Source organism: Phyllosticta citriasiana, assembly GCF_038021145.1.
Source record: "Phyllosticta citriasiana strain CBS 120426 chromosome Unknown IWZ02scaffold_2, whole genome shotgun sequence".
Lineage (NCBI taxonomy): Eukaryota > Fungi > Ascomycota > Dothideomycetes > Botryosphaeriales > Phyllostictaceae > Phyllosticta > Phyllosticta citriasiana.
In genome coordinates, this window is record NW_027117279.1 from 146,841 (window position 1) to 172,948 (window position 26,108).

Consider the following 26,108-nt stretch of genomic DNA (forward strand, 5'->3'; position numbering starts at 1 on the left):
ACTCTGTTGTCTATCGAAAGAAAGAGAAAAGCAAAAAGGCTTGGTCTTGTCACCCGTCTTTTGTTTTGAATTAAACGTGGGACGCAAGTCCTCACCGCCGTAAAGATTAAGTGACGCAGAAAAAGACCAAAAAAGACCAACAACGATTCCAATGTTGCAGGTTGAGCACAAAGTGCCCAAAGCCAAAGCAAAACAACATGTGCTTGGATCACCCAACTCATGTGTCTCCTCCATCTATAGGTGCATGGCTTTTTCGCCTTGAGAGATGCTGACTGATCATTAGAGGCCGAGCAGAGCACTGGCTCCCGGCTCACTGGACACGTACACCGTCTCGTGCGCATCCGGGAAGCCGTTGAAGCGCGTGGCCGAGCACTTGGTGTACGCTCCCATGTTTTCAAAGTAGAGCCAGTCGCCGACGTCGAGGGTTTCGGCGAATGTCGCACTCTCCGATATGCAGTCGATTCCGTCGCAAGTGGGGCCCCAGATCGAATACTCAATGGGGGGCTGGGCAGTCATCGCGGCAGCAACGTCATACTCGCTGTCCATCTCGGTGTTGTGCAAGAAACGTTCGCCGGCCTTGAGAATGCGCGGAACAGGGTGCTGGTGGTCGAACATGATGCACGAAAAATTGCCGTACACGCCATCGTTGAGATAGAGCATGTAGCTGGTCGTGCCGAGCTCAGCGTCAAAGACGGTGCGGCGAGCAATGACGTTGCAGGCGATGCTAAAGGCGTTGGAGACGTAGAATCGGCCAGGTTCGCCAATGACGCGGATTTGGGGAGCAAAGTACTCGTCCAAGGCCTCGGACAGCACGGATGCCATGTCCTCAAAGGACTCGTTGCAGAAACCACCACCAACATCCAGAGTGTGCATGTTGAATCCAAGTTCCTCAGCTTGATCAAAGACGAGACGGGCATCTTGGACAGCGCGAAGGAAGGCTTGCGGGTCAGATGCTCCCGAACCAACGTGAAAGGCAACGCCCACCACGTTGAGCTCCAGCTGGCTAGCAAGTTCAAGGAGGCTTTTGGTGGTGTCCATGGAGGCGCCGAATTTGAGGCTGAGACGGCAAAGGCTGGCCGAGTCGTCCGTGGAGATGCGCAAGTACAGCTCAGCGTCTGGGAAGAGCTGCTTGGTCTTGTACAACTCGTCCGCATTGTCAAAAGTCATCTGCTTGACGCCATGCTGGGCCGCATAGCGTACGTACGACTTGGTCTTGCAGGGCTGCGCGTAGATTATGCGCGAAGGGTCGATTCCCATTTTGAGCACCTGCTCGATCTCGGACTTGGAAGCACAATCGAATCCGGTGCCCAGCTCGGCGAGGAGGCGAATGACTTGAGGGTCCGGGTTACACTTGACAGCTGTGACCATGGTCAGCTTCAATTCGGAAGTGAAATATCATGGCGCTCTCAGAGTGGCTGGAAAGTAACACGAGGAGTCCAATAGTTCCTCCGGGTCCCCAGTCACGACGCGTTTCAATATACTGGTGTCCACTTACCATAGTGGGGCTTGACGCGCTTCAGATTCATCTTCCAACGAAGGTGCTGGCGGTAGACCTCGCCCATGTCAGCCACGAAAAAGGCATCTTCCTCCCCCGCTTCGCAATTGTCATGGTCTAGAGTTTCGACGCGATTTCTAAAGGCTTCACCAATCAAATCGTTGGCATATTTGACGCCATGATTATCGACCGCGTTGCGTTCGACCGGTGTAATCGATTTGATTGACAACGGTGTGTACTGCTCGGTGGTGATAGCAGAAGGTGCCATAACCAGGGACATTCGGTCCTGGTGTGGTTGAGGGTAAAGGCGCGTGCGCGAAACTCGTGTTAAGGGGGTCTGAAAGGCTCAAATCCGAGACCGAGTGTTGACAGGCGAGGCCTCCTTGACTCTTCCTCCTGGAGAGGAAGAACCACAGAGAGCGTCCTATGCGGCAGCTGAGGAGGCGGGAATTCGGGGGAGGAGGTTTGATTTAGAGGAAAAATCAAACGCTCGAGTTCAGTTGGCGACTTCAGCAGAGGGTGGCGGTAGGTTGTTGAGAGTGTCCTTGTTTTGAGATCGAGAGACAATTTGAAGAGCGACGGACGCAGAGGCCGTGCAGGCCGTCTTGAGGGCGGTGCCTTTGAGAAGACCAAAGGCTAAGTCGGCGCAATAGATGATCCAGGACGTCTGCAGAGGCGACGAGGGTGGTCAGCTCGACTTGAAGCGCAGAGAGTGGCGGGAGGAACAGGTGCATGTGCCGGAAGCAGACGACACGGCGGCGGCGGGGAAGGAAGAATTGCGACGAACCGGAGCGAAGGACTCTGACGAAACTGGATTAAGCAGATGGTGGAGAAGCGATGGAAGCTGGTTGGCGACGAGGTTGCCTCGAGGGACAAGAAGGGTAGATGAGATGGAAGGGAAGGGAGGGGAAGGAAAGAAAAGAAAAAGGAATAAGGATTTGAGAGCGATGAGGTGGATGAATTTTGAGTCGGCTGTGGTTAAGCTCTGCACTGCCCTGGCTCCGTCCGTGCCTTGGTCGGTGACGAAACAGCAGAAGGAGCCTGCGGCAAGCCAGAAAATACCGCAGTCGGGCCCCGGCCAATCATCAAGGTACATTACATACATAAGTGGTCTCCAGTCTCGTTCCTGGCAGTAGAGCTAGCATACATACATACATACATACATACATACATACATATATACATATATACATGTAGGGCTGCCACTGCCACCCTTTCACCCCTCCTCCTCCCATGCATGTCTATCCATTGTACCACCTCTCTCTCTCTCTCTCTCTGTTTAACAACACACAAAAGTCACTCGTATGATGCAACTTCAGCTCGTATATGCCTCTGTCTCCATTACTCTCACTGGTGGAGACACTTTTGGTCTCCGGGAATCGTTATGCAAAAGAAAGAAAGAACTGCCTCTGTTCTCCTCCTCATTTCTTCCAAAACTCAACCGATCCATCATCCACCATGAAAAAGGGTTGTTCGGCCGTCTGGGGCCGGTTTTTGTAGTGAAAAATGAAAATGTCGACCTTGGTCGCCGAGTCGTAATCCGTTTCCTCTCGCGGCAGCGGCTGCCACGCCTTTGTTGCTGTATGGAATCCAGCCTTGGCCATGAGCTCGAAGAAAATGGCCTCGCTTTCGTGCCGAACCTTCATCGCCAAAACCACTATCGCTCTGGGCGACCGCGCCACCAGGGCCAGCAGCGTCTTGACGAGCGCCGGGCTCGTGTCTGGATTGTACGTGCAGTCCGAGGCAACAATCATGTCGTAGGTTTGGTGTTCGATCGCTTGCGGCAGGGGTTTGTCCCAATCCAACGTCTCGAACCTCGCCGACGAGGCCATGCCCGGATTCATTGTGGCAATGTTCTTTTGAGCAATGTCTCGCGCCTCTGGCAGGTCCGTCATCCACACGTGGCAGTCGGGGATGATCTGTGCCAAGCTGATACCCACAATGCCGCACCCGCAGCCCAACTCTAACACGTTTAGTTTCCTGTACGACGCCGAACTGAGTGTCGTGTCGAGCAGGGGCAAACTCTCGCACTGCATGGCTATAATCTTGTCGAAGAAGGCTGCTAGGCCCACGCCAGCATCCCTAGGTCGTGTTAGCTTGGGCGGCCAACGCAGGCGGCAACTCGACACACCATATGTGCCGCGCAATACTTTCGCCCGTCTCTTCCCATATCTCCAACGGTCGGTTGCTGAGAGGCACCAAGCGGCGTTGGACCTTTTTCTCGGCCTCATAGATGCCCCCTGGAAAGTGAAGCGGCGAGCTCAGCACTGAAATGACGGCGGGCAACTCTGCACCAGCCATTTGAGTTTCAAAGTAGTCTGCTAGTTGACCTTTTGATCCGACGTGGACTACGACGGGCCAATCGAGGTCACAGTGTCGCAGGTCGAAATCCACTGGGAGCGCGCGCATGCCAGCGGTCCAGTTGAAACTTTTGCGGAGGAAAATGTCGCCGCGGTCCTTGGGCGAGCGAATGGTGGCAGACAGGGCAACATCCTCGGCGAGAAAATCGTCGCCCAGGTCCGAGGTGATGGTAATGACGCAGGAAATGGACTTGGAATCGCCTTTTGGAACCTTGAGGAAGCGAATGTACCTCATGATGGAGCAGCAAAGGTAGGTGGGAGGGAAGAGTCGGCGACGCGCAGCAGCATGGCGAGAGCAGAGCCTGGCGTTAAGTGCGAAACGGCGCGACTATGTCAGGACAGTCGGCAACCCGAGGGCAACGTCGAGAATCATGACACTCGGCGGCAGATCGATTGCAATGGAACATACATCCCCTGCTGGAAACCGACAGCCATCGAAATGCGATCGAGCCGCATGCTGTAGGTAGGTGTACGCATCAGGCCACGCGCAGACGCGCTCTCACTGCTGCGTGTGACATGAAGCCATTGGATGGATGGGTGGATGGATGGATGTCATGGAATAATAATACAGTACGCCAAGGCTGACTCAGTTGCGGACAATCGTTCCGCCTCCGCTCCCGCTGACGTCGCTCCAAGACCTGGTGCTTGTTCTCAGCCCTTTGGTCCCTCTGCGTCGGCTTGCGCCCTCTCCACTGCTCAACAACGCCCCTCAACCGTCTGCCATCGCTCCCTCGTCAATCCCGCACTGTCCCAACCAGCAGGCCCCTCGGTCGGGCAACCTCGCGCTGTCCATGAGGCGTCGCGGGAGGCATCCCAGACCCACTCGTCCCGCGAATTAACCTCTGCCACCTAAGCCTTGGCCGCAATCATGTATCGAAATCGTAATGACCCACGTTTCCGGCGCACTCTAGACGAGCTCTCCCACAACATCGAGTCAGCCAACGAGGCCGCCCAGGAAGGCATCTACACCTTTTCGCACAACTACGTCCATCCGTGCTTCTACTCGGTCACCAACTGCTTTCAAGCCTGCTGGCAGCCATGCTTCGGCTCTGCGGAAGCTCGCTTGCGCCGCCGCAAAGGACGAGGGCGTGGTCGCGCCGAACTCAACTTTGACTTTTACGACGATTGGGACAACGACGATGATGAGGACGAGCCTTTTGGACGAGGAAACAGCGAGTTTGACCGCCTTCTGGCCGGCCAGGGCACTTCGACCCAGTCGCAACCTGCTCGTCAGCGGGCCATGAGTTACGGAGCGCGCAGAGGCGACAAGATCAACCACGGACGCAGAAAGAGTGCCGTCCCTCCTCATTATGGAGACCCGGACCCCACTTTGATACCCACGAGTTCATACTTTGGTTTCTTGTCGAGACTGCCTTGGAAGGTTGGAGGCCGGGCTTTGAGATACAAGCCCTCTGCTGCGGACCTGCAAGAGCATCCAGGCCAAGCTCGCAGGTCCATCGAGGAAGAGCAGCAGCCATTGATTGAAGATGCTGACGAATATCCTGGATATTTTAACTCAACAAGGCGAGAAAGAAGCAAGACTACCGGCTCGGGTCACACAGCGGATTCGCTGAGTTCCCGTGGTGACATACTACCGAGTGAGGACGAGCTCGATGATGCTGTGCCCCTGGACGACGAATTCTCATTGGTTCTCGAACGCCGCAATACCGGTGTGGGGCACGATGATCACAGCAACAGCAGCACAAGAGCTCTTCTGGGCAGAATGTCGCATGGTTCTCGCATATCTACCAGGACCGTCTCCTCCAAGAGCACCGCTGAGTCGCGAAGAAAATCGGCCGTGGCACCCCCAGCTGATAACAAGCAGTCTGATGCCGCTTTATCAAAGGATGCATCCATGTCTGACCTGAAATTGGAGGAAGCTCGCGTACAGCAGCAAGAGGAAGAGGCCATTGAAAGAAATCGCGATGCTGCCATGACCCTTGCCCTCAAACGTGGCCTCAAAGCTGATGATCCTGTGGTGCGTCGAAGATTTCCAATAGCTGTCGGTCCCATAGAACAGGACGCTAAAATTGTGCTCTAGACCGCATCTGAAGACAAACTCCCAATACCTTCACCAACACCCTCGTCCCCAAGAACTGCCATTCGCCACGAAGCTGCGTCTCCGCATTCAATGCCTCAGTCTCCAGCTGCAGTGCCCATTCCAACCTTTGAATCGCACCAAGCTGCGACTGTTGGTTCGCCGACAGGTGCAGGTAAACCCCCTAATGCCAACACGCCGCAACAGCGCAGCGAGTTGCAGGGGCAGGAAGACTTTATCCCGGCCAGGCTGCCGCACTTCCAGTCCAAAACTGATTGAGAAACGTTGCAAGAGGCGCGTATTTCATGCCGGCAATGGTCTGGAAACTGGCCATGTACCTTGTTATATGCTTGAAATGGCCCCACTCGTGCAGCAAGCCACGTCGTCCAGAAAGTGACGATATGACGTCGCTTATTAAGATACCCCCTGATCGGACTTCTGTCAACCGACCACCTCGAATTGCTCGGCCACGTTTCTTTTTGTCTCGTGTCAATTGCAGTCGCATTTTTCTAAGTTTCATTTCTTTTCCCTTCTTCTTCAGCCTCGTCGACTTCCTAGGTGTCGTCTTCGACATTTGCAGTACTCAATTCAAAGACGCCTTTTTCGTCGACTTTGTCATTCGTTCGTCAGCCGACGTCCCTGCATGCTCTTGGCAGCTCAGCACCCATCTGCAAGCGAGTCTATTTTTTTTTTTTTTTTTAATCCTTTGTGCAACTGCAAATCCACGGCGTCGTTTCTTTTTTGTATTTTTCTGGCCTTTGTCGTTCAATCAGCATCTAGGGTTTGGAACGGCGTACTTCGGGACGGTGGCTGCCGCCGCTTCTGCCGCAGTGGTGCTGCCAGCTGGAATACGTACCGGTACGTATGCATGGATGCATGCATGATGACGGGCGCATTCTGGAGGGAACAAATCACTACCATGAGCACTAGGGGGAAAAGAGCAGTAACATGTATCACTGGCTGGCGCTTTGCTTGCTTTCCACCCATTGTTTTTCATTTGACGTTCAGCATTTGTTGAGCCATCTTTGCCGGTCGCTTGGGCGGATAGACTCGCGCGCTCCTGGGGAGGTCTTCGGTGTAGCTTGCCATGGAAACCTTTTTGACATATTGGACACTTTTCATTTGTTCATGTCCGTCGACTTCGCGGCATCTGGATCAGGTTGACCCACCTGGAACATGCCCATTGGTGCTCAACGTTGTTCTAGATTCCATCTTCCCCGCTCATTGCTTGCCGGCTCGTAAATTGATGAACAGCGCTCATGCTCTCATGACCGAATAGAGACCACAATCATGGGTTTATGCCTGCCGAATTCAGGAACTCAGCCACGCGTGCTGTCGTTGATGAAGACTCAGACACTCAGACCCAGCCGGCTGGTTGCTCCGACACAGCCCTCATCGAAAATTCTTTGAGAGACCGTGGTCCTACTCGACGGTCGACGGCTTCCTTCCTCAGTCTTTATTGCACCGGCAGAGCAGCACCAACATACCGTCCATCCGCTCCAGTACCTGGCTCCTGCCCTACTGGCATCCAGGCTACGGGGAAAGACGAGGCGCGCCAGAGTCGCAACCTATCTAATCGACATCGACTTCCTCTTCCAGCTGCAGGGGGAAACCCCTGGCTTGTTTTGTCTTCTGGTGATGGCGTGATGTTGACGCGCGCTCCAGTCTCCAGTACCAGATGCCTACACTGTACACAGAGCTCGCATGTATGTGCTATTTGGAGGGAACTGACTCGAACAGGTAGATTGATTGGAGACAAGGACGGACGCATGTGAAGCCAAGAGCCAGCCAGGCGTATTAGACAGAAACCCCATCACTGAGTACCTAACAGGCAGGGACTCCAATATTAGACGATGCGCAACACTACTCGTATAAAGTCACCACCACACCCCACACTAGACTCTAAATGATGGAGAGAAAACACAGAGGGAAAAAAATGACGACGTCGATTGCCATCGAAAACGCAAAGAGCTACCGAAATCACCTAACTTCCTCATAAACTCCATCATCCCCCAGTCAATCAGGCACAGCAGCACAAGGCGCAAAGCAAAAACGCAAACACACACGCTTACCCAAGTCTTACCAACCAGAAAAAGCGCAGCGCAACCCAACCCAGCCCAACCCAAATGCACCGCGGCCGCCGAGCCGAGCCGGGCCAAGCAGCATCCAAGCACGATACGTACCCATTTTACTTTCCCACCCGCGGCCACCTCACCGGGCGACCAAACCAAATCGCACTGCCGCAACAAAACAGAAATAAGAAATATATTAAAAAAAAAAAATTTTAAGAAATAAGGGAAAACGGATGACGGGAGACGGCGAATGAGCCAACCACGCCGCGCTGTCGTGCTGCTCAAACACAACTTCGCCCGTAGCAAGACGTCGGAGGATGCCGAATCCTGGTCTGCCTGACTACTGATTGAGTGTTGGACTGACTTGTGGTGCTGGTGCCTGTGCTTGCTTGATGAGGATGTGGGTCAATGTTGGCGTGAGCGAGTGAGTGAGTGAGCGAGCGAGCGCGCTCGTACAGTACGTGTGCTCGGGCTTGTGTCGTGCCTTCATTTCAGTATGGATGCGAGGAAGTGCTGAACGCCGCCCAGCGCGAGCGCACAATCGTTGGCTTTGTACTTTGGCTTAGGTAGCTGGCAGCAGGATTGACAAAAAGCTGATGGACAGTAGGTCTGTCTGCTCTTCCACACCCCCCCCCCCCGCACAAACAACCAACAAAATCAACAGCCTCTCCGCTTTTTCAATGCCTCGCTCCAATGTGTGTGTGCGGCCAAGCAACGATGACATCAGACGCGCCCCTCCTCCCCCCGGTGTTTGCCGGCACTCCAAGCAAGCAAGCACGAGGTAAGCCAACTCTAAAAGTGTCGGGCGAGGTCACAGGGGGTCCCCTGAGACATGAAGGAGGTGCGCTCGGCGGCCGAGCCGCGCTCCGGGCCTTTGGTTTGGGGAGGGAGTGGTTGAGTCGGTAGGTTGGTGGTGAGGGAGTGTGAGGGTTAGAGTCAGATGAAAGGGGGTGTTGAGGGATGTGGGCTCTGGCTTGGTTGACAGGTTCCTCACTGGTCTGTCTTTCTGTCGGGCAGAGTAGATGGTTGGCATTTGCTATAGTTGATTTCACGTGCTCTCAATCATTATCTAGGCGTTTCTTTTGCTCGGAAAAGGGGAAGAATCCGAAGCCCCGAATGAGAATGGGGTTGATTGAATTAGGACATACTGGAGAAATGAATGATTCGGACTGTCCCACTGCTGGGCATCATGTCATCGAGATGCTTAGCACAAACAACAAGCAGCGTTAGTAGGAACTAAGAATATCAAGGCTCTCAATTTTCATTACTCTATCCGTGTGCGCCATTCGCTGGACTGCCGTTCTGTATACATTCTGCGTCCTCGTCGTATGCTGGTGTTGTCCTCTCAAGCCACCGTCTGCTATTCAGCTCCCCAATCGAAATGCCTGCCGATGCATGCACCACGAACTGACTTGTCCGCCGATTCATGAATATGCCTCGAAACGTGATGTTTATCCCAACGACATGAAATGGAAGAAGCAAGATGCGGTAGGGCAAGGACGAAAAATTGATGCTCTGAATGACACGCCCTTTGTCCGCCTGCCATGCCCGGAAACGCCTCGATGAGCAAAAAATCAAACCCGAGAAAGGCCGTCAAGGAAATGAAAAGGAAGCACAGGAACATGGCCCGAGGACCTGGCGCAGGGGGAATAAGTAGAAGAAACGCCAGCGATGAAATGAGTTGGTATGAACAAGTGGTCGTAGAGCCGTTATCCGGGGTGCGTCGTTGTAGGAAGGTACCATGATGGACCGTCGTATCTACCACGGGCCAACGCGGACTGAGAGGCCTTGGCCATATGTGCCACTAAGGAGTTGTTGCCGCACAGAGCTTGGATCATTGGAAGCCATGTTGGATTGTTGGCCATCAAAGTGCATCCAACCAAGGTGCGATCGCACCTCGTTGAGGGCTTCGGTCATTCTGTTGCCTGACAGCTCGTTGTGCTTGGCGACCTTTTGGTCCCATCCGCCATACTGCAGCTGAATTCCTCCGCCCCGCTTGGCGGCTTCCCGAACGACCAAAGCCCAGGCCTTTGCCATTTCCTCGTATGCCTCTTGCTTGTGACGGTTGTGGAACGAAGATTCCCAGTTGGGCAGACGATGAAGCACCTGCGTGGCGGCATCGAGGTAGCTCAGCGAAGTCGCTGGTTGATTCTCATTTGGTGGGAGGAAGTGCGGTGTGTAGTCCTTGAGCGCTTCGAGAAGGTCTCTCAGTGCATCCTTGACGCGGTTGTAGACGTAGTCGGAGGAGTTGTTGTCTCCGTAAGGGAAGACGGTTTGGAAGGCAGATTCGTAGTTGCTCAAGACTTGCAAAGCCGAAGAGACACTTGGTCGGGGCGCCGTGCTGACGACCTCGGCGCCGATATCAGGATGGCGTTGGCAGATGGACTGAAGGAGCGATCTCATGTCGTCGGGGCCAAGGGTCTCGAGCAGCCTAGGAAGAGCGAGAGGTTGGTTGCTGAGGTTTGTTCGCATGCGTTTGGTTGTACGGGCGACTTGACGCTGCGGTAGGACTCGGTGTTGCATAGAGGGCGAGCGCTCTGGAGAGGCGGACATGCGTTCGTCTTGGTCGGTGGAGTCGTCATCACGCTTCCTCTTGGATGAGGCCATGGCGGAGGGGTTGGTGAGCACTGGAGTGGCAGGTCAGGGCATGTCGACGAAGGGGGACAAGGGAGAAAGGTGGCACACATACTGGAGCGGCTTGGCGACAGGCGGGCACTGGTGAGAAGGTGAGGAGCAGGAGAAAGAGGAGAAGTGGCGAGCACGCTGTTCATGCTGGCCTGGGTGGTAGGCGGCGCTGTCTCAGCGAGAGGGTGGGTGAATGAAGGACGCGATCAGGTGGGTGGATGCAAAGACTTCAGCCACTGGAGGCTTCGAGGCGAGGACGATGTGGTGATGAAAGCACAGGGTGGGACAACAGAGCAGCGAGGTGGGAGGGTGTGTAGTTAGCAACGCACCGCACACAAGGGCCTTGGCCGAAAACATTCTAGCGCCGCCCTGCGCTTGGGCCAGGGAACCGCCCGCTATGGGCCTATGACGCCCTCGACGGCCCTTTTTTTTTTTTTTTTTTTCCCTTCCTTGCTGCTGCTCTGCACTGGCATAGTCATTCACTTGTTGTGATTGCTGCTACTGAGAATCTCATTGAAACCAGGACCCCAATTTTCTGACCAATCCTCCCCAACGCCGCCCGCCGCTGGATGCAATTCTCCCCAGTAAAGTGACATGATGCGCCGACCGGAAACCCATATGAACCACCGTAGTCACCTACAGATACAGAGACTGTGCTGCGACAAGGTCCCTTCTAATGGCCTCCAGTGCCTTCTCGAACTTCTGCTCCAGGTCGGAGCTGCCCATCACCTTGGCGCCCTGGGCAATCTGGCGGAGGAGCTCCTCCAGGCGCCGGAATAGGCGGATCAAACTACCTTCGTAGACGTCTGTCATTTTGCTATTTGCGAGTTAGCCATGCACCGAGAGGAAATTGGCAGTAAACTTACCAGATTTCTGCAAAGGTAGCGCCCTTTGACCAGGAATAGACAACCTCCATGAGCTGGTGCTTGAACCCGTTGAGGTATTCATCCTCGTTGAGGTTGAGCTTGCTCTCTTGCGACACCTTGGCCACGACGCGGGCCTGGGCTTGAATGTCGCGGAAGGGCTTCGCAAGTTCTTCCCTCAGAGAGCTCGTATCGTTGCTCTTTTCCTCGAAAATAAATACGCTCAGTGCAGCAGCACACTGCTCAGGGGTGAGCTCATTGAAAAAACCGTTGAAGAGCAGCTCGCTCAGAACCAGCTCGTCACCGGTACTAATCTCACAAGCCACGCGCGCCTTGATTTGAACCACGTCGGACTCGCTGATGAATCCTAGACGCCGCAGAACACGCTTCCGGCACTTGAGCTCGTCCAGCTGCATAATCGAAAGCGCATTCTGAATTTGCTTCTTGATGTCTTTGATCCTGTTGTTGATCTCTACCTTGGCAGCGTACTGGTTGTACAGCTCAAGTAGCCTAGGAGAGTTGTGCAGCGGGTTGGAAAGCAAGCGGGATTCGAGAACTTCAATTTTCTGGAATATGTTAGCGTTTGTAACCGACTTCCACGACATAAACTTACCCGCAGTAGTTTCTTGAAGCTCTCGTCGGTGATGCCCATGTTCTCAATGGGGTCAAGAATGGCAACACCATCGGGGAACCTCTTCTTGACTTCCTCGAGAGCCTTGCGGACCGAATTTTTTTGCTCGCTCGTCTTGAGCTCCTTGGGAAGGAAAATACGGACGTGTCCAAGTGAGTCTAGACAAGACAACATGACCGGCACAATCTCCATCTTGCCCTTCTCACCATGGGCGGGCGGGCGAACTCCTGTGGGCAAGTCTTGCACAGCTTGAGGCGCAAATGTCACGTCGTTAGCGACATGAATGAGTACATCAACGATGTAAGACTGATGAGCAGGAATGTCGGAGGGCTTTTGGCCTTTGACAGGCTTTCGAGGGTTGACTGAGATGACAACGCCCCATCCAAAGTCGTAATCCCTGAATTTGACCTTGACAAGACGTCCGCTCTGCAGAAAGGGCAGACAGTAGTTGGGATGCATGATGACTGCCCGCATGTCCTGGGTGTATGTGGTGATTTGCTGCCGCAGGTCGTAGTAGTCACGAATCGTAGGCTCGTCGGGGATCGAGAGAGAGGCCTTTTCGTGCTCCAATTCGTTCAACTCTACATATCGTCAGTCTTACACAATCCTTAGGGTCACACGGAACTTACGCTTTTCTAAACCTGACACGCTGGCGGTGTTTTGGAACTGATAGAAGCAGCGCTCGAGCATGAACTCTGGAGAGATTCCTTCCACACGCATCAGGTTCAAAATCATGTTGTAGCTCAAGTAGAAAGCCGAGTTGAGCTTGTCTTGCTCTCCTCGGACAATTTCCTTGGCGACCTGTGGCTCCATCTTCTCGTCAATCATCATTATGACGATACCTCGGTCATCGAGACCACGTCTTCCAGCACGTCCAGACATCTGAATGAACTCGGAGGGAGTCACCCATCTTTGAGTCACACCGTCGAACTTCCGGACGCTTGTGAAGACGACAGTTTTTGCCGGCATGTTCAGGCCAATCGAAAAGGTTTCCGTGGCAAAAAGGACCTTGATCAATCCCTCCTGGAAAAGAATTTCGATAGTCTCCTTAAGAATTGGAAGAAGGCCAGAGTGGTGAACACCGATACCACGCTTCAGCAAAGGCAGCAGATGCTGGATTTGTGGAAGATCCCGGTCTTGTTCGCTCAACGATTCGATGGCGCTGTCGAATACTTTCTTGACCAGAGCCTTTTCAGACTCGTCGTTGAATGACAAGGAGCTCATCTGCAAAGCCAGGTTCTCGCACTCTCTTTTGCTAAAGCTGAAGACAATGACCGGATTGTAGTTCTTCAGCATAATCATCTTGACAATCTTGTAAATGTCCGAAGGGCCCTTTTGACCGCCCTTGTTCAATTTCTTGTCCTTGCCTTTGCCCTTTCGTTTTGCCAGTGCGTCTGCGGGATCGTCGCCTTGCTTGTCGGCAATGGAGTTCATGGCTTTTTGGAAGTTCTCCTCCCTGAAATTGCCCTTTTCATCGACAATCAAGTGGATACCGTCGGCGCCGGAGGGGAAGAAGTAGTGCTGCAGGGGCGTAGGTCGGAAATCGGTGTAAACGACGTGGCATGGTTGGTTGTGAGTCTTGACGATCCATTCGGCGAATTGCATCGAGTTGGGGATTGTCGCAGATAGGAATACATAGCGCACTTTGTCAGGGAGGAGGATGATTGTCTCTTCCCACACCACACCGCGAGCTTCTGGATGTTAGTGATACATTGCGATCGATTGTATGAATACTTACACTTGTCACGCATGTAGTGAACTTCGTCAAAAATAACCCAGGCAACCTCGCGCATGATCTCTGAACCTCGGTACAGCATGGACCGCAGAATTTCCGTGGTCATGACCAAACATGTCGCAGTGGGATTTATTGTGACATCTCCCGTCATAAGACCTACATCTCCAAAGTCGGCCGTGAACTCTCGGTATTTTTGGTTGCTGAGGGCTTTGATAGGACTGGTGTAAATAACCCTCTGGTTACACTTGAGACAGTGGGCAATTGCGTATTCGGCGACAACTGTTTTACCGGCCGACGTGTGCGCAGAGACCAAGACACTCTCATTCCTCTGGATCGAGTAAACGGAAACTTGCTGGAAAGGGTCCAACGTGAATGGGTATTCTCGAGCAGGTTTCTCCGGCGGCTTGTGCTGGGAGATCGGGACGTAGTCGTAATCGGGAGGGAGCGCAACCTGATGCCTGACTTGATGCGAGAGGACGACATTGCTGCCGTCTTGTTGTGCCTGCAAGCCTGCAGCTGCTGCAACCTCGCGCGACTGCTCCGTCTCAAAAGTGTCTGTGACGACCGGTGCGGGCTCGTCGCGTCGTGGGCGCTTCGCAGCCGCAGGATCTTCTTCAGGAGACTCTGTGCCATTTGCTACATCTTCCTTCGGCGCGGGGGGAGCATCGGGCATGGCAGCATCGTTGTTGACTTGTTCCGTGTCGCCATTTGGAGATTTTACATCGCCGTTGGCCTGTCTTTTCTTGTTCTTTTTGCGCTCGGTTCGGTTTGGTGTGGGCTTATCGCCGCCCTCGAACACGTCGAAGAGTTCATCCATGGTGGATGGCGGGCGCACAATTTGTGCCGGTGTCGAAAGGTGAGTTGGTGAACTTTTGCGCTTGGACTTTCGATGAACGGCGACTAGAGGCTGTCAGAATCGAGCTTCGCGACGGGCAAGGATTGCGCCCTACCGTAGCCGAGGATGGCCCGGCACCGCCGGCGCCAAGCATCTTCGCATCCGATCGTTTGACCTTCGGCAGCTATTCCGTCACACCTCGCGCGCAACCTCTCCCCTCTGCCCCACTGACACCCGTCGCAAAAGTACATTTGAGCTACACCGATGCACTGGCTCTAACAGATCAATGGCTAACCAGTCCAGATGATGTCCCGCCCTGCCTTCCGTATCGCCTCCCAGCTCCAGAGGAGGACCTTCTCTTCTACGAGCGCCAGGCTCTCCTCCCCCTACCATTACCCCGAGGTGAGATGCCCCTTCGATAGACTTATAGCAACGGATAACGCTAACAATGATTGCAGGGTCCTCGCGTTCGTCCTCCAGCCCCCGTCTTTCCCCTTGCGCCCTCGGCTGATTCCTTTCCAGAGCAACCTTCCCTTCAACCCTCTGACCAAGTTCTTCTGGCTGCGCTACTGGAGCTTCATGGGTATGCTTTCATACGAATCATGCAACACGAATACAACTGATCGGGGGCACAGCTGTCGGATTCTTCGCGCCCTTCGGCATTGCCGGTAAGCTCCGTTTGCAAGCCTCGCTCCCTGGATTTGTACAGCTAACGCGCTGCTACTCGATAGTCTGGCAGCTCAAGAAAAACCTCTAAATTACTGGCGCAAAGATGGATTGGCACAGAAGATTCCATGGCAGGTCTGGGGCACTGCTAGGGCGCAAGATCATTTGCGGCTTTGTACAAATGACCCAGCTTCCTTAAGTCTGCGTCTAGACGAATTGAATTTTGCGACTAGACCACTTGAATTGTCGTGCAAGACATGCGCTATAGTGATGGGGAAACAGTGATTTACTGTAGGATGCTAAATAGTTGAGATGTCTTGGCAGTGACTGTTAGGCCGACTAGCGTAACCTCGAAATTTTGATTCGCCGCCATCCCGGCAAATGCATGGGCATCGACCTCCAACATGTCAGAACAACCACCAGATTTCCTCGCCCACCTCTTGATCCAGGATGCGCAACTTGAGATGCGTGCGGAGCACACGGCGCGATCTACCTAGCGATGATTCCTTGCCAATTACAGCCACGGCATGGGACTCGTCTTCGGATGCGCTAATCTGCACTTTGGGACCATGCGAATCCAGCGCTGTCATCGAACTGAGGCGCGTGAATGATAACGGCCACGAAAACGTTTCCTCCGCCGACGCTTATTCCTTGATCGCCTCGTGGGATGCGCCATGTCCTCTGCCAGATTTGGACTGCGACAAGGTCTTGAACTTGCAGTATTTTTCCGACACGGCAACTGCCTGCTTGGTTCTGGCCGGCGGTGACATTGTCATTGTGCGAGAGGAGCCGCTCCCTGGTGAAGATTTGATCGAAATTGTCGGCTCAGTCGATGCTGGGATAACAGCTGCAGTATGGTCTCCGGATGAGGAGTTGCTTGCCATCACCACCCGCGCCGACACTCTGCTTTACATGACAAGAGACTTTGAAAACGTGACCAATGTCACATTTACCCCGGATGATTTCAAAGTCTCGAATCATGTTTCTGTTGGATGGGGCAAAAAAGAGACGCAGTTTCAAGGAAAAAGAGCAAAGGCGCTTAGGGATCCAACTGTTCCTGAAAAGGTGGATCAAGGTCTGCTGAGCCCCCGTGATGATGGAAGAGTCAGCATCACATGGAGAGGTGATGGTGCCTATCTGGCCATCAACACCGTGGAAGAAGAAAAGAGAAGGATGATCAGAGTCTACTCAAGAGACGGCGTGCTGGACAGCGTGAGTGAGCCAGTGGACTATCTTGAAGGTGCCCTGAGCTGGAGGCCGGCGGGCAATTTGATCGCAGGTATTCAACGAAAAGAAGAGGCGGTCGATGTCGTATTTTTCGAGCGCAACGGTCTCCGTCATGGAGAGTTCTCACTGAGCGCCAAGTCGGAAGACAACATCAGCCTGGCATGGAATAGCGACTCGACCGTTCTAGCTGTCTCTTTCAAGAATCGCTTGCAACTTTGGACCATGGGAAACTACCACTACTATCTCAAGGAGGACCTCTACGTGGACGGCCTTTCCTACGAGCCGAGATGGCACCCTGAAAAGGCTTTGCGACTTGCAATTGCTTCGCCAAGCACCCGTAATGGTGTTGGGGCTGGTAAGATTTCGCACCAGTGATAGAGAAGACTGGTGACTAATCCATTGCAGGATTCTCCATGAGCTCCGAATACACATTCTGTGTCGATGGGGGCTCCGTGGCGCAGCCGAATGATTATGGCACTGTTGCCGTAATCGATGGCAGTAAGTTAGTCCACAACTCAAACCAAGTCTTCTTTGACGAACCCATCTTGCAGGCACACTTCGGGTCACGCCACTTCGCTCTGCCAATGTACCCCCGCCAATGTCACTGCACGAGGTCGATGTTGGACTAACACCTGTCGATGTCGCAATCAATTCGAACAGCACTCGTTTGGCCGTCCTTCGTGAAAACGATGTCCAAGTGTACGGCTACGATCCCACTTCCAAATTCCCCAATGACCCACAGCATATTCCCGGACGTGAGGACTTTGGTGCAACAGTAGCCGGAAAATACTCTGTGCGCCCTCGACAAGTTGCGTTTCGCGGAGAGTCGGAGCTATTTGTCCTTTTTGATTTCAATAAGGAGGAGGATGGTGGTCATGTCATCCTCCACAAATCACTCGAAGAGGACGACTACGCCGAACTTCGACTTCCATCTGCCCCTGCGCATTCACTGGTTCCCTCGGTAGATTACAGCAAAATCTGTATTCTTCACCGAGATGGCACGGTGTCTGCGGTCTCACCAGATCGTACGGAGTGCAAAACAATTTGCAAGATCCCAGCTCGGCCTGCGCTTTTAGAAGTGGTCACTCATGACGAAGAGGTTCGTTCCCCACCTGTTTCTTGCGCATTTTGCTCACATTATTCAGGACATTGCATTTGGATTGACAGGTAGCGGCATGCTCTACGCCAATGGTCGTCTGCTCGTGAAGAATTGCACCTCATTCAGGGCGACACCGGCTCATCTCATATTTACTACTACCCAGCATCTCCTCAAATTTGTTCATCTGGCCACAGTTCAGGATCTAGAAGTGCCTCCTGATGAGCCGGAGAAGGACGAGCGAGTGCGGGCGATTGAGAGAGGTGCCCGCTTGGTCTCGGTGATGCCATCTTCTTATGCGGTCGTCCTTCAGATGCCAAGGGGCAATCTTGAGACGATTTATCCTCGCGCTCTTGTGGTTGCAGGTATTCGCAAGAGCGTCAACGAGAAGAGGTACAAGACGGCATTCATGGCCTGTCGGAGCCAGAGAGTCGACATGAATATTCTTCACGACCACGCGCCTGAGCAGTTCATGTCGAATGTACAACTCTTCATTGACCAGTTGAAAAAGGTTGGGCATGTCGACCTATTCCTTTCGCAGTTGAGGTGAGTTGCTCGGCTTTCGATCCAAGCCGCACGCTGACTGTGCAATAGAAACGAAGATGTAACGCAGACCATGTACAAGGAGACGGCCAAAAAGTCTGGCGTCGACCTTTTGACGAATGGCGAAAGCTCCGGCACGGCTCGCTTTGAAATCCCAACCAAGGTCAATCGCATTTGCGATGCCTTTCTTGCAGTTCTACAAAGCCGTACTGCCACGAACTTACAAAATATTGTTACAGCCAACGTGTGCAAGTCGCCACCAGACCTTGAAGGCGGCCTCCAAGTGGTCGCAAAGCTCAAAGAGCAAGATGACAGCCTCGCAGAGAAGGCAGCCGAGCACATTTGCTTCCTGGCCGATGTCAACCAACTCTACGACACTGCGCTGGGATTGTACAACCTCGAGGTTGCGCTGCTCATAGCACAGCAGAGCCAGAAGGACCCGAGAGAGTATCTGCCGTACCTCCAGGGCCTTCAGACAATGGAGCCACCGCGCCGACAGTTTACCATCGACGACAACCTGGGCCGGCGGACCAAGGCCCTGACGCACTTGCACGAGATGGACGCCTTCGACGAGGTCAAGGCATACGTCGAGAAGCACGAGCTATACAGCGAGGCCATCGGCCTCTACAAGTACCAAGAGGAGCGTCTCTGCGAGATCATGAAGCTGTACGCCCAATTCCTGAGCAGCAGGAACAGGTTCCGCGAGGCAGGCATCGCGTCCGAATACCTCTCCGACTTTTCGGCCGCCACGGAAGCATATCGCGCTGCCAACATGTGGCGCGAGGCGCTGTCGTGCGCGACGTTTGTACCTCTCGCGCACGAAGAGCTCGTCGACCTGGCTACGGCGCTCGCCGACACGCTGGCCGAGACCAAGGACTTTGCTGCGGCGGCGACGGTCCACCTCGAGTACTTGGACGACTTAGAGGGCGCGACGCGCCTGTTCTGCAAGGGCTACCACTTCGCAGAGGCCATGCGTATTGTCGGATTGAAAGGACGGCGCGAGCTGGTCGAGGCTGTCATTGATCCGGGATTGGTCGAGGGGTCGGCGGCTATGACTGAACTGCTGGCTGAGTGCAAGGGGCAGTTGAACGCGCAGGTGCCGCGGTTGAGAGAGTTGAGGGTGAAGAAGAGAGAAGACCCACGTATGTTCTTTGCCCTCTATTGCCTGCTTACGTCCCCGTCCCCATTCCCGACAAACTACTCCAAACCTGCAATCCCATACTGACCCGACGCACCAGTGGCCTTCTTCACGGGCGACCCCAGCGTCTCAGCCAACGCCGACGGCGCCGACATACCCGACAACGTATCGGTAGCGCCCTCGACGACGTCGACGTCGGGCCTGACGTTCCTGACGCGGTACACGGGGCACTCACAGTCGACTCTGGCGACCAACACGACGCGGCGCAGCAGCAAGAACCGGCGGCGCGAGGAGCGCAAGCGCGCGCGCGGCAAAAAGGGCTCCGTCTACGAGGAGGAGTACCTGGTCAACAGCATCGCGCGCCTGATTGAGCGCGTCAACGCCGTCGCCGACGACGTCGCCCGCCTCGTCCAGGGCCTCGTGCGGCGGCGTATGCGCGGCCGCGCGGAGGCCGTCCAGCGCGGCATCCGCGAGGTGGTCGAGTTGGCGCGTGCTTGTGTCGCCGAGGTCTTTGAGGTCGAGGGTGCTGCTGCTGTTGCTACTGCTGCTGCTGCTGCTGCCGCCGCCGCGAATGGTGGAGGAGTGGGTGGTGCTGATGAGGGAGAATTAGGGGCCGAGGGCGGCGTTCTTGAGGGCCTGGGTGCCCGGCCTGGTGGTGCGGATGGCGTCGTTTGGGATGCGATTGTGGCCGAGAGGCGCAGGAAGGAGGTTCCCGTCGTCAAGGGTTGGGAGGATCTGGGGCTTGTGGGGTAGACGGATGGCTGGCGCAGGAGTGCAAGTAAGGTCTGGAGCTGTGGTGGTGCTTTGGCGGGCGAGGCCAGCGAGGCATTGGATGGGGGAGAGTAGGTTTTTTTTTTTTTTTTTTCTCTCTCCTTTGGTGACTCGGTCACTAGCAAAAGGAATAGAAAAAGACAAGAGTCTCTAGACGCAGTGACCATCTGAACGCGCTCCTCGTCCAGGTCTGTACGGACCACGTCTTGCGCACATATAGCTGGTCTTGCGTTCGCAAGATGCCGGCAGGATGCTCTGACAGACCAAGTAAGCGCAATCGCAGCGAGCATCCCACTTGAACTCAGCGCTGAGACATTTCTCCATCACCCAGAGAATTACGCCGGAAACGCCAAAGTGCATGCCTTCCTTTGCGGGGAACCTAGTGGCGTGGTGTTTGCATTGTCAGGCAGGCAGAGACGCCGGTAGGCGAAGTTCAGGCATACCATGCACGCCAGCGGACCAGGGTGCAGAGGGATGATCCCCGCTGTGCATGTTTATATTTACACCGACAAACAAGAGTGGACAACTGGAGGGGGTGTTGTTGTGGACGCCTTTCGTCGTCGTTGCTGTCCATTCAAGTGCAGGGCAGATGAATGCTGGAGAGCTTCGCGCTGATTGGCAGACTCGAATAATGAGGTGAATTTGCCGGGCGACACGAGTCGATGGGCGTGTAGCGTGGGTGGACACGAGCTGAAGAGGAGGATCGTTGCATCATTTCTAAGGGCTATGCAAGGGACAATTGGGGGAAAGATGGCAATCAGTGAGAAGAGGAAAAGGCAAAAATGCGTGCAGAGCCACAGCGGGTGAGCCGTTGGGTGCAGCTCCGTCAGTGTTTTGTTCAATATCCAAAATACGAAACACGAAGCTGATGGGCAGGCAGTATTTCTCTCGGGGCGGGAGATGGGGATTTCAGGCGGCGGGAATGCTGACTGGCGGTGGTGGGTGTGAAACGCTTGTGTATTGCAGCTCCGGGCGGTCGTGGAGAGGGGAGACGGTGAGGCTGGCCGTTAGGTGATGGAGATGGTGGAACGTTGCCAAGGGGCACGCCGCAGCATCAGAGGCGGGCGAGCAAGTTGATCTGGGCCGTCGACAGCCTCAGCCGAAGAAGCGTTGGAGATGGCTGCCGAAACAAAAGGCTTGGTCCCGTGCGAGGTGTCGAATGGATATAGGTCGACGCGGTTGAACTGTGCCCCCACCGTCATTCATCTGAAGCAACTCAGGAAACAAGCGCTCTGGCAGACGGTTCCATCAGCCACAACGGGCGGTTGCAGTGCCAGGAGAGCTTGTGCGGATAAGGCGAGTGCTTGTTCTCCAAGCCGCCGGTGATGGCTGTTTAGGGGAGCAATTGCAGTCGGCGACAGGGGGCCTAAGCAACGCAGTAAAGGGCGCCGGTGAAAAGCCGTGGATGGAGGCTGGAGATGCAATGCAAAGGTTTCAGAGCAGCACAGCGGGCGGCAGAGGTTGCACGGCGCGAATTGACAGAATTGGCGCCGCCATCTTCCAAGTCGTGGCCGGGCGGTCGATGGCGCAAAATGAAATTGGACAGTGGACGTGCACTCGGCCCCTGCGGCGTCGGGCGGGGATTCGCAGATTGAAGAAATGGGGGGAGCGGAGCGCATAGAGAGAGAGAGGGTCGGCCGGCGAGAGAGTTGAGTACGTACGGCCTGGCAAATGTAGAGCAGCAATTATTGAGAGCTGGCCGGCCACTCGATACTCAGAGCCATGTTGATTGAGGTATTCTCGAGTTGGGCCGATGGTTTTTTATTTTTTGCAGCTCAGCCAGGCCAGGCCCCTGGGGGCTGCTAACTGCATGCATGTGGCATGCTGGTCGGGCGTGCCCCTGACAAGACATTCGGCCATGCATTGCTCACTCCCGAACACCATGCGCCAGAACACATCGTCGTCGCCCCAAGCCCAAATCTGATGGACGGAGCACAGGCACACAAAGGCTCAGGCTCAGGCTCTGGCTCTGGCTCTCGTCTGCATTTCCAGAATCAATCCAACCATGCGTCCAATCACCTGCGCCGCCCCCCCCCCCCCCCCCCCCCCCAAACCGCCTCTCCCTCGCACCTCTAGCCGCCCTTCTTCCTCACCACCCCTTCTGCTGAGCGCCGCCCTTCACTCTTTGCCGGCCTCTGCCCCAGCTTGCTCTCGCTCTCTCGCTCTCTTCCACTCATTCCCATCGCCGGGTCTTACCCAAGTCATTCTTTTCGCAAGGGTCGAATTTGCTCGCGAGGGGTCCTGGTCCTGCCCACGTTGTACATACACACATCCCGTCCACCGAGCCCGCCCTACGACCGCCTCAATTGACGACCTGAACGCTTTTAATCCTTAATCCTTGCTCTCCTTCGTCTGTCTATCCTGGATGAAGCTGTAGTCGCATGTCAACCTCGCCATGCTCCAGGTCCACCATCGCTCTCACTCGAGCTTCCACCATGCCCGCAGAGCCCTTGCCGCTGCAGACATCCACCCGGCCCAAGCTGTTGTCGACAATACCGTAACTCCTTCTGCTCCAAATGCATCTCTGCCCACCGTCAAGTCCCTCTTCGCCAGGGCCATCGACTTGACCAGGCGCGCTTCTGGTGGCAGCTCGGACGATTCCTCCTCCTGCCACACCAGCCAAGATGCAGACACATGCCAAAAGCCTACCAACAGCAGTACCGCCATCATCCTTGCCGCTCTGTACGTTTCCCATTTGTTTCCTCCCACCAACATGGCTGATTCGTCTCCAGCATCCCCATCGCCATTGCCATCCTCGTCCTCGTCTTCCTTCACAGAAGACACGTGAAGAAGCAGGCTCTGGAGGATCTCAATGACAAGCACAAGTCCCTCGATTTCGGTCTGGATGCCCCTAGCGCGCCGTCTGGAAAATCAAAGCGCCCGGAAATGTCGACTGCCGATGCTGAAAAGGAAATCCGCAAGGGAGGAAGAGGTCTTTCGCTGGACATGAACAACAGCCCGTACCTGATGCCCAATGGCTTCCAAAGCTCTCGCAACTCGCTCGAGTCCATGTCCCGCTCCATTGATGGCTACGACCCCTACCGCCCCGTCACGTTCATAAAGGAAGACGTCAAGATGGATGCCATGTCAACCTACAGCAAGTCTAGCGTTGGAACCGACCGCATGGGTCTGCTCAAGAATGCCCAAAGGATGTCCAGAACTTACCCCATGAGGTCTGCCACTTCGTCTCCCGAGGACAGCAAGATTCCCGAGATTCAGTTCCCGGAGCCTACCCACACCAGGCCGCCGCCGTCGCCATTGACTCCCTCTGATGACAGGGATCCCATGGACCTCGTTCAGGAAGACCTGTTTGGTGCCGACCAGAAGCGCCGCAGTCCTACTGATTCCAAGCGCACCTCTGTCCAGGAACCATCTCTGCCCCAGATCGCCGAGGACCACACTGTCGAGGCCAAGTCTCCACCTCCCGTCCCGCCCCCTCGCAAGCCTACTCCTTTGAGACTGGAATCCATGACTGCTACTGTCCACAACACGGACAGCATCATCAGCAAATCGAGCGACTACGAGGACCCCTTCAAGGTGACGCCCCCTTCGCCGCCTCGCGATGCGCTCCCGGCTCTCCCAACTTTCAACGTTGAAGAATCTGCTCCCGTCAAGAACCCTCGCCAAAGCTTAATGGTCCAAGCCCCTGGAGCCTCGGCCAGCCGACTCTCTGTTAGCCTGCGCCCGCTGCCGCCCGCACCTGAAGATGGCACTGAGAACCCCGAAGAGCGCGCGAACAGGATTAGGTCTTTCTACAAGGAGTACTTCGACGATTCCAAGCCGGAACCCCAGGGTCGCTTCGCCGACGCACACGAGGACTACGACCAAGAGTACATGGAAGGCACCGTTTTCGATCCTCAAAAGGGCCACTTCGTCGTCGCTGGTGCACCATTCGCAGAACCCGTCACTCGTCGTGCCATGACTCCTCCTCCTCGTGCTCCTCCCAGGTTCCGCGGCCATGGTCCGTCAGGCGGTTCCATTGGCGGCAGCTCGTTTGGTGGCAGCTCTTTCGGTGGTCGTCCCGGAACTCCTGGATCGATGCGCATGGGAGCTTCGGCAACTTCGATGGGTTTCCGCAACGACGACATGCCAGGCCCCAAGAAGCCCCTGCCTCCCCCAGCACCTCTGTCGACCCTGCCTACTCCCGCCGCCTTGAAGGACGACTCGCATATTTTCAACCCTATTGACTTTGCGCCGCCCCCCTCGATGCGTGACCTTGCCGCTGGTCGCCGTCCCCAGAGCCCCATGGGTGAACAGCGTCCTTACTCGCCTAGCGTCCGTCCCTTCACGCCTCTTGCATCCTCGTTCGATGAGATTGGCGCCATCCCCAGCCCGTAGGTATACCCAGCTCCTCTCCATGACTCAAGACTGACATTGACTCTAGCCACGCACTGCGCAAATCTGGCACTTTCACATCACTCGACTTTGCGCCCGTTCCGCGCTTGCGCGGCCCAGACATGGGCGGCAGTGATACAGCGTCAGTTCGCAGCGGTGGTAGCAGCATGTCCGCAGCGAAGCTTCATGCTGTGCGCAACGGCGCGTACCGCGTCAGTCGCATCCCCAAGGAGATGGTGACGACGCAAGATGATTTGATGTCGCAGCTCAAGCCGTCGTGGGATCTTGGATACAGTAACGGTAAGGGCGCGTCCAAGGACTTTTAAGTGCTGAACTTCCTCCTTTTCTTGTATTTCATTTCTTCCGAGCGGGTAGAAGAGCAACAATGTGTTGGGTCAGCTTTTCACAAATGAAGGAGAAGCGCGTAGATGGGTGAGGGAATTGTACAAAGCGAAGGTTTTTAGTCGAGGTTGAGGAAGTACAGCGAACCCCAAAAGTTCCTTGCTCTTCGTTGTCGTCGTCGTTGTCACATCTTGACCGGGTGGGACTATTCGGGAATAAACAGATCCACCTGCTTGCTTGCTCGCTTGCTTGCTTGCATCATTGGAGCAAATAGGTCGTCAAAGCAGCAGCAGTGGAGGAGTAAGTCGGAGTCTTCATCAGCGGGGGGAGATTTTTTTTTTTTTTTTTTCCAATTTTTTCCAATTTTTTCTCTTGCCATCTCCTTTCTTCGTTTCTTTACCGCTGGATCCCCATTCCATTGAGATATACTCTCGTGCCATCAACTTGTTGTCGTCTTTGAGTTTACCGAATCAATCACACCTGCTACCCTGTTTGCTTCACTTTGTTTTCAATGGCCTTCTGCTGCTTGCGTCACGACCGGATTGTTTGTTGCAAGATACCCGATGGCTTGCATACTTGCTTCGCTTCCGTCTTGGTAGTGTTTTGTCGAACACCTTTTGGTTCTGCCCTGACAATCCCCTTCTTTGGTTTTCCATCACCCTTTTAAGTCTTTCTTCACGCCGCTTTTTCCGCTCTCTTCTCTTGTTCAACACCCTCTGCCACTACTAGCGATGATTTATCTGCACGATAAAGATGCATATAGACAAATGCGGCATAAGTGAAGAAACGCGGGCACGTTCCAAAAGAGAACATGCTGCTTAGATCTCGAGGAGAAACGGCGTATATCAATGTTTTCCTCCATCATTTGGTGGAGCTTGATTGCTCAACGACTGTATTCTAGCACATATCTCAGCTTCAATTGACATCGGCAACCCCAGACTTGATTTTGTTCATGAAGGATCTGGCCAGACTGTCCTGAAGATACTTGCTTGTTGTATTTCTTTTATTGGGAAGTTCTGGTGTGCGTCATTCATTGGTGCTTTACTCCGACCTGACAGTATGGAGCACATTCAGAAAAGTCTAGTGCTATCTTGAGCATCTGGTCGGCGGGATGAGACTTTACTATAGCTACAGGTCAAGATGTGATGGCAGTTTTGAGTTCAGTATGGATAGAATGGACACAGTAGAGCCCGACTGAATCCACATTATACCGGATTCTCTCAAGAGGGACCAAAATGGTCGGTCATGCTCACAACTTATGTGAATACCGAGTTATAAAAAAAGGGGAATAAAAAAAAAAATTAAAAAAAAAAGCCTGGGCGAAGATCAGGGGTCC

The 26,108-nt window shown here is 54.5% G+C and overlaps 9 protein-coding genes across 9 annotated transcripts; 5 read left to right on the forward strand and 4 right to left on the reverse strand.

Moving 5' to 3' along the window:
* Window positions 1–10: 10 nt before the first annotated feature.
* Window positions 11–1,883, reverse strand: IWZ02DRAFT_119299 (ornithine decarboxylase). Its single transcript, XM_066761450.1, has 2 exons — window positions 1,496–1,883; window positions 11–1,358 (listed from the first exon to the last, which is right to left on the reverse strand). Exons 1-2 carry the CDS (start codon window positions 1,773–1,775, stop codon window positions 280–282), a joined length of 1,359 nt encoding a protein of 452 aa, XP_066625779.1. The 5' UTR covers window positions 1,776–1,883; the 3' UTR covers window positions 11–279.
* A 754-nt stretch (window positions 1,884–2,637) lies between these two features.
* Window positions 2,638–4,429, reverse strand: IWZ02DRAFT_441050 (putative methyltransferase-domain-containing protein). Its single transcript, XM_066766882.1, has 2 exons — window positions 3,627–4,429; window positions 2,638–3,577 (listed from the first exon to the last, which is right to left on the reverse strand). Exons 1-2 carry the CDS (start codon window positions 4,088–4,090, stop codon window positions 2,917–2,919), a joined length of 1,125 nt encoding a protein of 374 aa, XP_066625780.1. The 5' UTR covers window positions 4,091–4,429; the 3' UTR covers window positions 2,638–2,916.
* Window positions 4,430–4,473: 44 nt separating this feature from the next.
* Window positions 4,474–6,354, forward strand: IWZ02DRAFT_119323 (uncharacterized protein). Its single transcript, XM_066761451.1, has 2 exons — window positions 4,474–5,833; window positions 5,897–6,354. The coding sequence occupies exons 1-2, from the start codon at window positions 4,724–4,726 to the stop codon at window positions 6,170–6,172; spliced, it is 1,386 nt and encodes a 461-aa protein (XP_066625781.1). The 5' UTR covers window positions 4,474–4,723; the 3' UTR covers window positions 6,173–6,354.
* A 3,362-nt stretch (window positions 6,355–9,716) lies between these two features.
* On the reverse strand, window positions 9,717–10,908 carry IWZ02DRAFT_119350 (tethering factor for nuclear proteasome STS1). Its single transcript, XM_066761452.1, has 2 exons — window positions 10,655–10,908; window positions 9,717–10,592 (listed from the first exon to the last, which is right to left on the reverse strand). The coding sequence occupies exons 1-2, from the start codon at window positions 10,734–10,736 to the stop codon at window positions 9,724–9,726; spliced, it is 951 nt and encodes a 316-aa protein (XP_066625782.1). The 5' UTR covers window positions 10,737–10,908; the 3' UTR covers window positions 9,717–9,723.
* Window positions 10,909–11,057: 149 nt separating this feature from the next.
* On the reverse strand, window positions 11,058–14,808 carry IWZ02DRAFT_441059 (ATP-dependent RNA helicase DOB1). The gene is made up of 5 exons (XM_066766883.1): window positions 13,823–14,808; window positions 12,714–13,775; window positions 12,067–12,665; window positions 11,457–12,019; window positions 11,058–11,407 (listed from the first exon to the last, which is right to left on the reverse strand). The coding sequence occupies exons 1-5, from the start codon at window positions 14,634–14,636 to the stop codon at window positions 11,227–11,229; spliced, it is 3,219 nt and encodes a 1,072-aa protein (XP_066625783.1). The 5' UTR covers window positions 14,637–14,808; the 3' UTR covers window positions 11,058–11,226.
* A 28-nt stretch (window positions 14,809–14,836) lies between these two features.
* Window positions 14,837–15,702, forward strand: IWZ02DRAFT_441062 (cytochrome c oxidase subunit VIIc). The gene is made up of 6 exons (XM_066766884.1): window positions 14,837–14,899; window positions 14,958–15,056; window positions 15,113–15,121; window positions 15,177–15,237; window positions 15,290–15,322; window positions 15,386–15,702. The coding sequence occupies exons 2-6, from the start codon at window positions 14,958–14,960 to the stop codon at window positions 15,409–15,411; spliced, it is 228 nt and encodes a 75-aa protein (XP_066625784.1). The 5' UTR covers window positions 14,837–14,899; the 3' UTR covers window positions 15,412–15,702.
* A 1-nt stretch (window position 15,703) lies between these two features.
* Window positions 15,704–19,748, forward strand: IWZ02DRAFT_441068 (elongator complex protein-like protein 1). Its single transcript, XM_066766885.1, has 5 exons — window positions 15,704–16,902; window positions 16,953–17,045; window positions 17,099–17,646; window positions 17,693–18,189; window positions 18,238–19,748. The coding sequence occupies exons 1-5, from the start codon at window positions 15,771–15,773 to the stop codon at window positions 19,409–19,411; spliced, it is 3,444 nt and encodes a 1,147-aa protein (XP_066625785.1). The 5' UTR covers window positions 15,704–15,770; the 3' UTR covers window positions 19,412–19,748.
* On the forward strand, window positions 19,742–20,244 carry IWZ02DRAFT_441069 (uncharacterized protein). Its single transcript, XM_066766886.1, has one exon. The coding sequence runs from the start codon at window positions 19,757–19,759 to the stop codon at window positions 20,075–20,077; it is 321 nt and encodes a 106-aa protein (XP_066625786.1). The 5' UTR covers window positions 19,742–19,756; the 3' UTR covers window positions 20,078–20,244.
* A 1,926-nt stretch (window positions 20,245–22,170) lies between these two features.
* Window positions 22,171–25,121, forward strand: IWZ02DRAFT_395290 (uncharacterized protein). Its single transcript, XM_066765581.1, has 3 exons — window positions 22,171–22,777; window positions 22,828–24,429; window positions 24,480–25,121. The coding sequence occupies exons 1-3, from the start codon at window positions 22,491–22,493 to the stop codon at window positions 24,754–24,756; spliced, it is 2,166 nt and encodes a 721-aa protein (XP_066625787.1). The 5' UTR covers window positions 22,171–22,490; the 3' UTR covers window positions 24,757–25,121.
* The last annotated feature ends 987 nt before the right edge of the window (window positions 25,122–26,108 follow it).

Coding starts and splice junctions, on each gene's coding strand:
- IWZ02DRAFT_119350 (XM_066761452.1), bottom strand. CDS start 10,736: ATGAACAGCGTGCTCGCCACTTCTCCTCTTTCTCCTGCTCCTCACCTT. Junction 10,593..10,654: donor CCTGTCGCCAAGCCGCTCCA/GTATGTGTGCCA, acceptor CTGCCACTCCAG/TGCTCACCAACCCCTCCGCC.
- IWZ02DRAFT_441069 (XM_066766886.1), top strand. CDS start 19,757: ATGCGCGGCCGCGCGGAGGCCGTCCAGCGCGGCATCCGCGAGGTGGTC.
- IWZ02DRAFT_441062 (XM_066766884.1), top strand. CDS start 14,958: ATGATGTCCCGCCCTGCCTTCCGTATCGCCTCCCAGCTCCAGAGGAGG. Junction 15,238..15,289: donor GCGCTACTGGAGCTTCATGG/GTATGCTTTCAT, acceptor TCGGGGGCACAG/CTGTCGGATTCTTCGCGCCC. Junction 15,323..15,385: donor CGCGCCCTTCGGCATTGCCG/GTAAGCTCCGTT, acceptor GCTACTCGATAG/TCTGGCAGCTCAAGAAAAAC.
- IWZ02DRAFT_395290 (XM_066765581.1), top strand. CDS start 22,491: ATGCTCCAGGTCCACCATCGCTCTCACTCGAGCTTCCACCATGCCCGC. Junction 22,778..22,827: donor GCCATCATCCTTGCCGCTCT/GTACGTTTCCCA, acceptor ATTCGTCTCCAG/CATCCCCATCGCCATTGCCA. Junction 24,430..24,479: donor ATTGGCGCCATCCCCAGCCC/GTAGGTATACCC, acceptor CATTGACTCTAG/CCACGCACTGCGCAAATCTG.
- IWZ02DRAFT_119323 (XM_066761451.1), top strand. CDS start 4,724: ATGTATCGAAATCGTAATGACCCACGTTTCCGGCGCACTCTAGACGAG. Junction 5,834..5,896: donor TCAAAGCTGATGATCCTGTG/GTGCGTCGAAGA, acceptor ATTGTGCTCTAG/ACCGCATCTGAAGACAAACT.
- IWZ02DRAFT_441059 (XM_066766883.1), bottom strand. CDS start 14,636: ATGGATGAACTCTTCGACGTGTTCGAGGGCGGCGATAAGCCCACACCA. Junction 13,776..13,822: donor TCACTACATGCGTGACAAGT/GTAAGTATTCAT, acceptor AACATCCAGAAG/CTCGCGGTGTGGTGTGGGAA. Junction 11,408..11,456: donor GCTACCTTTGCAGAAATCTG/GTAAGTTTACTG, acceptor ACTCGCAAATAG/CAAAATGACAGACGTCTACG.
- IWZ02DRAFT_119299 (XM_066761450.1), bottom strand. CDS start 1,775: ATGTCCCTGGTTATGGCACCTTCTGCTATCACCACCGAGCAGTACACA. Junction 1,359..1,495: donor GCGCGTCAAGCCCCACTATG/GTAAGTGGACAC, acceptor CCATGGTCACAG/CTGTCAAGTGTAACCCGGAC.
- IWZ02DRAFT_441068 (XM_066766885.1), top strand. CDS start 15,771: ATGCGCAACTTGAGATGCGTGCGGAGCACACGGCGCGATCTACCTAGC. Junction 17,647..17,692: donor TGGTCACTCATGACGAAGAG/GTTCGTTCCCCA, acceptor CACATTATTCAG/GACATTGCATTTGGATTGAC. Junction 18,190..18,237: donor CTATTCCTTTCGCAGTTGAG/GTGAGTTGCTCG, acceptor ACTGTGCAATAG/AAACGAAGATGTAACGCAGA.
- IWZ02DRAFT_441050 (XM_066766882.1), bottom strand. CDS start 4,090: ATGAGGTACATTCGCTTCCTCAAGGTTCCAAAAGGCGATTCCAAGTCC. Junction 3,578..3,626: donor AGTATTGCGCGGCACATATG/GTGTGTCGAGTT, acceptor AACACGACCTAG/GGATGCTGGCGTGGGCCTAG.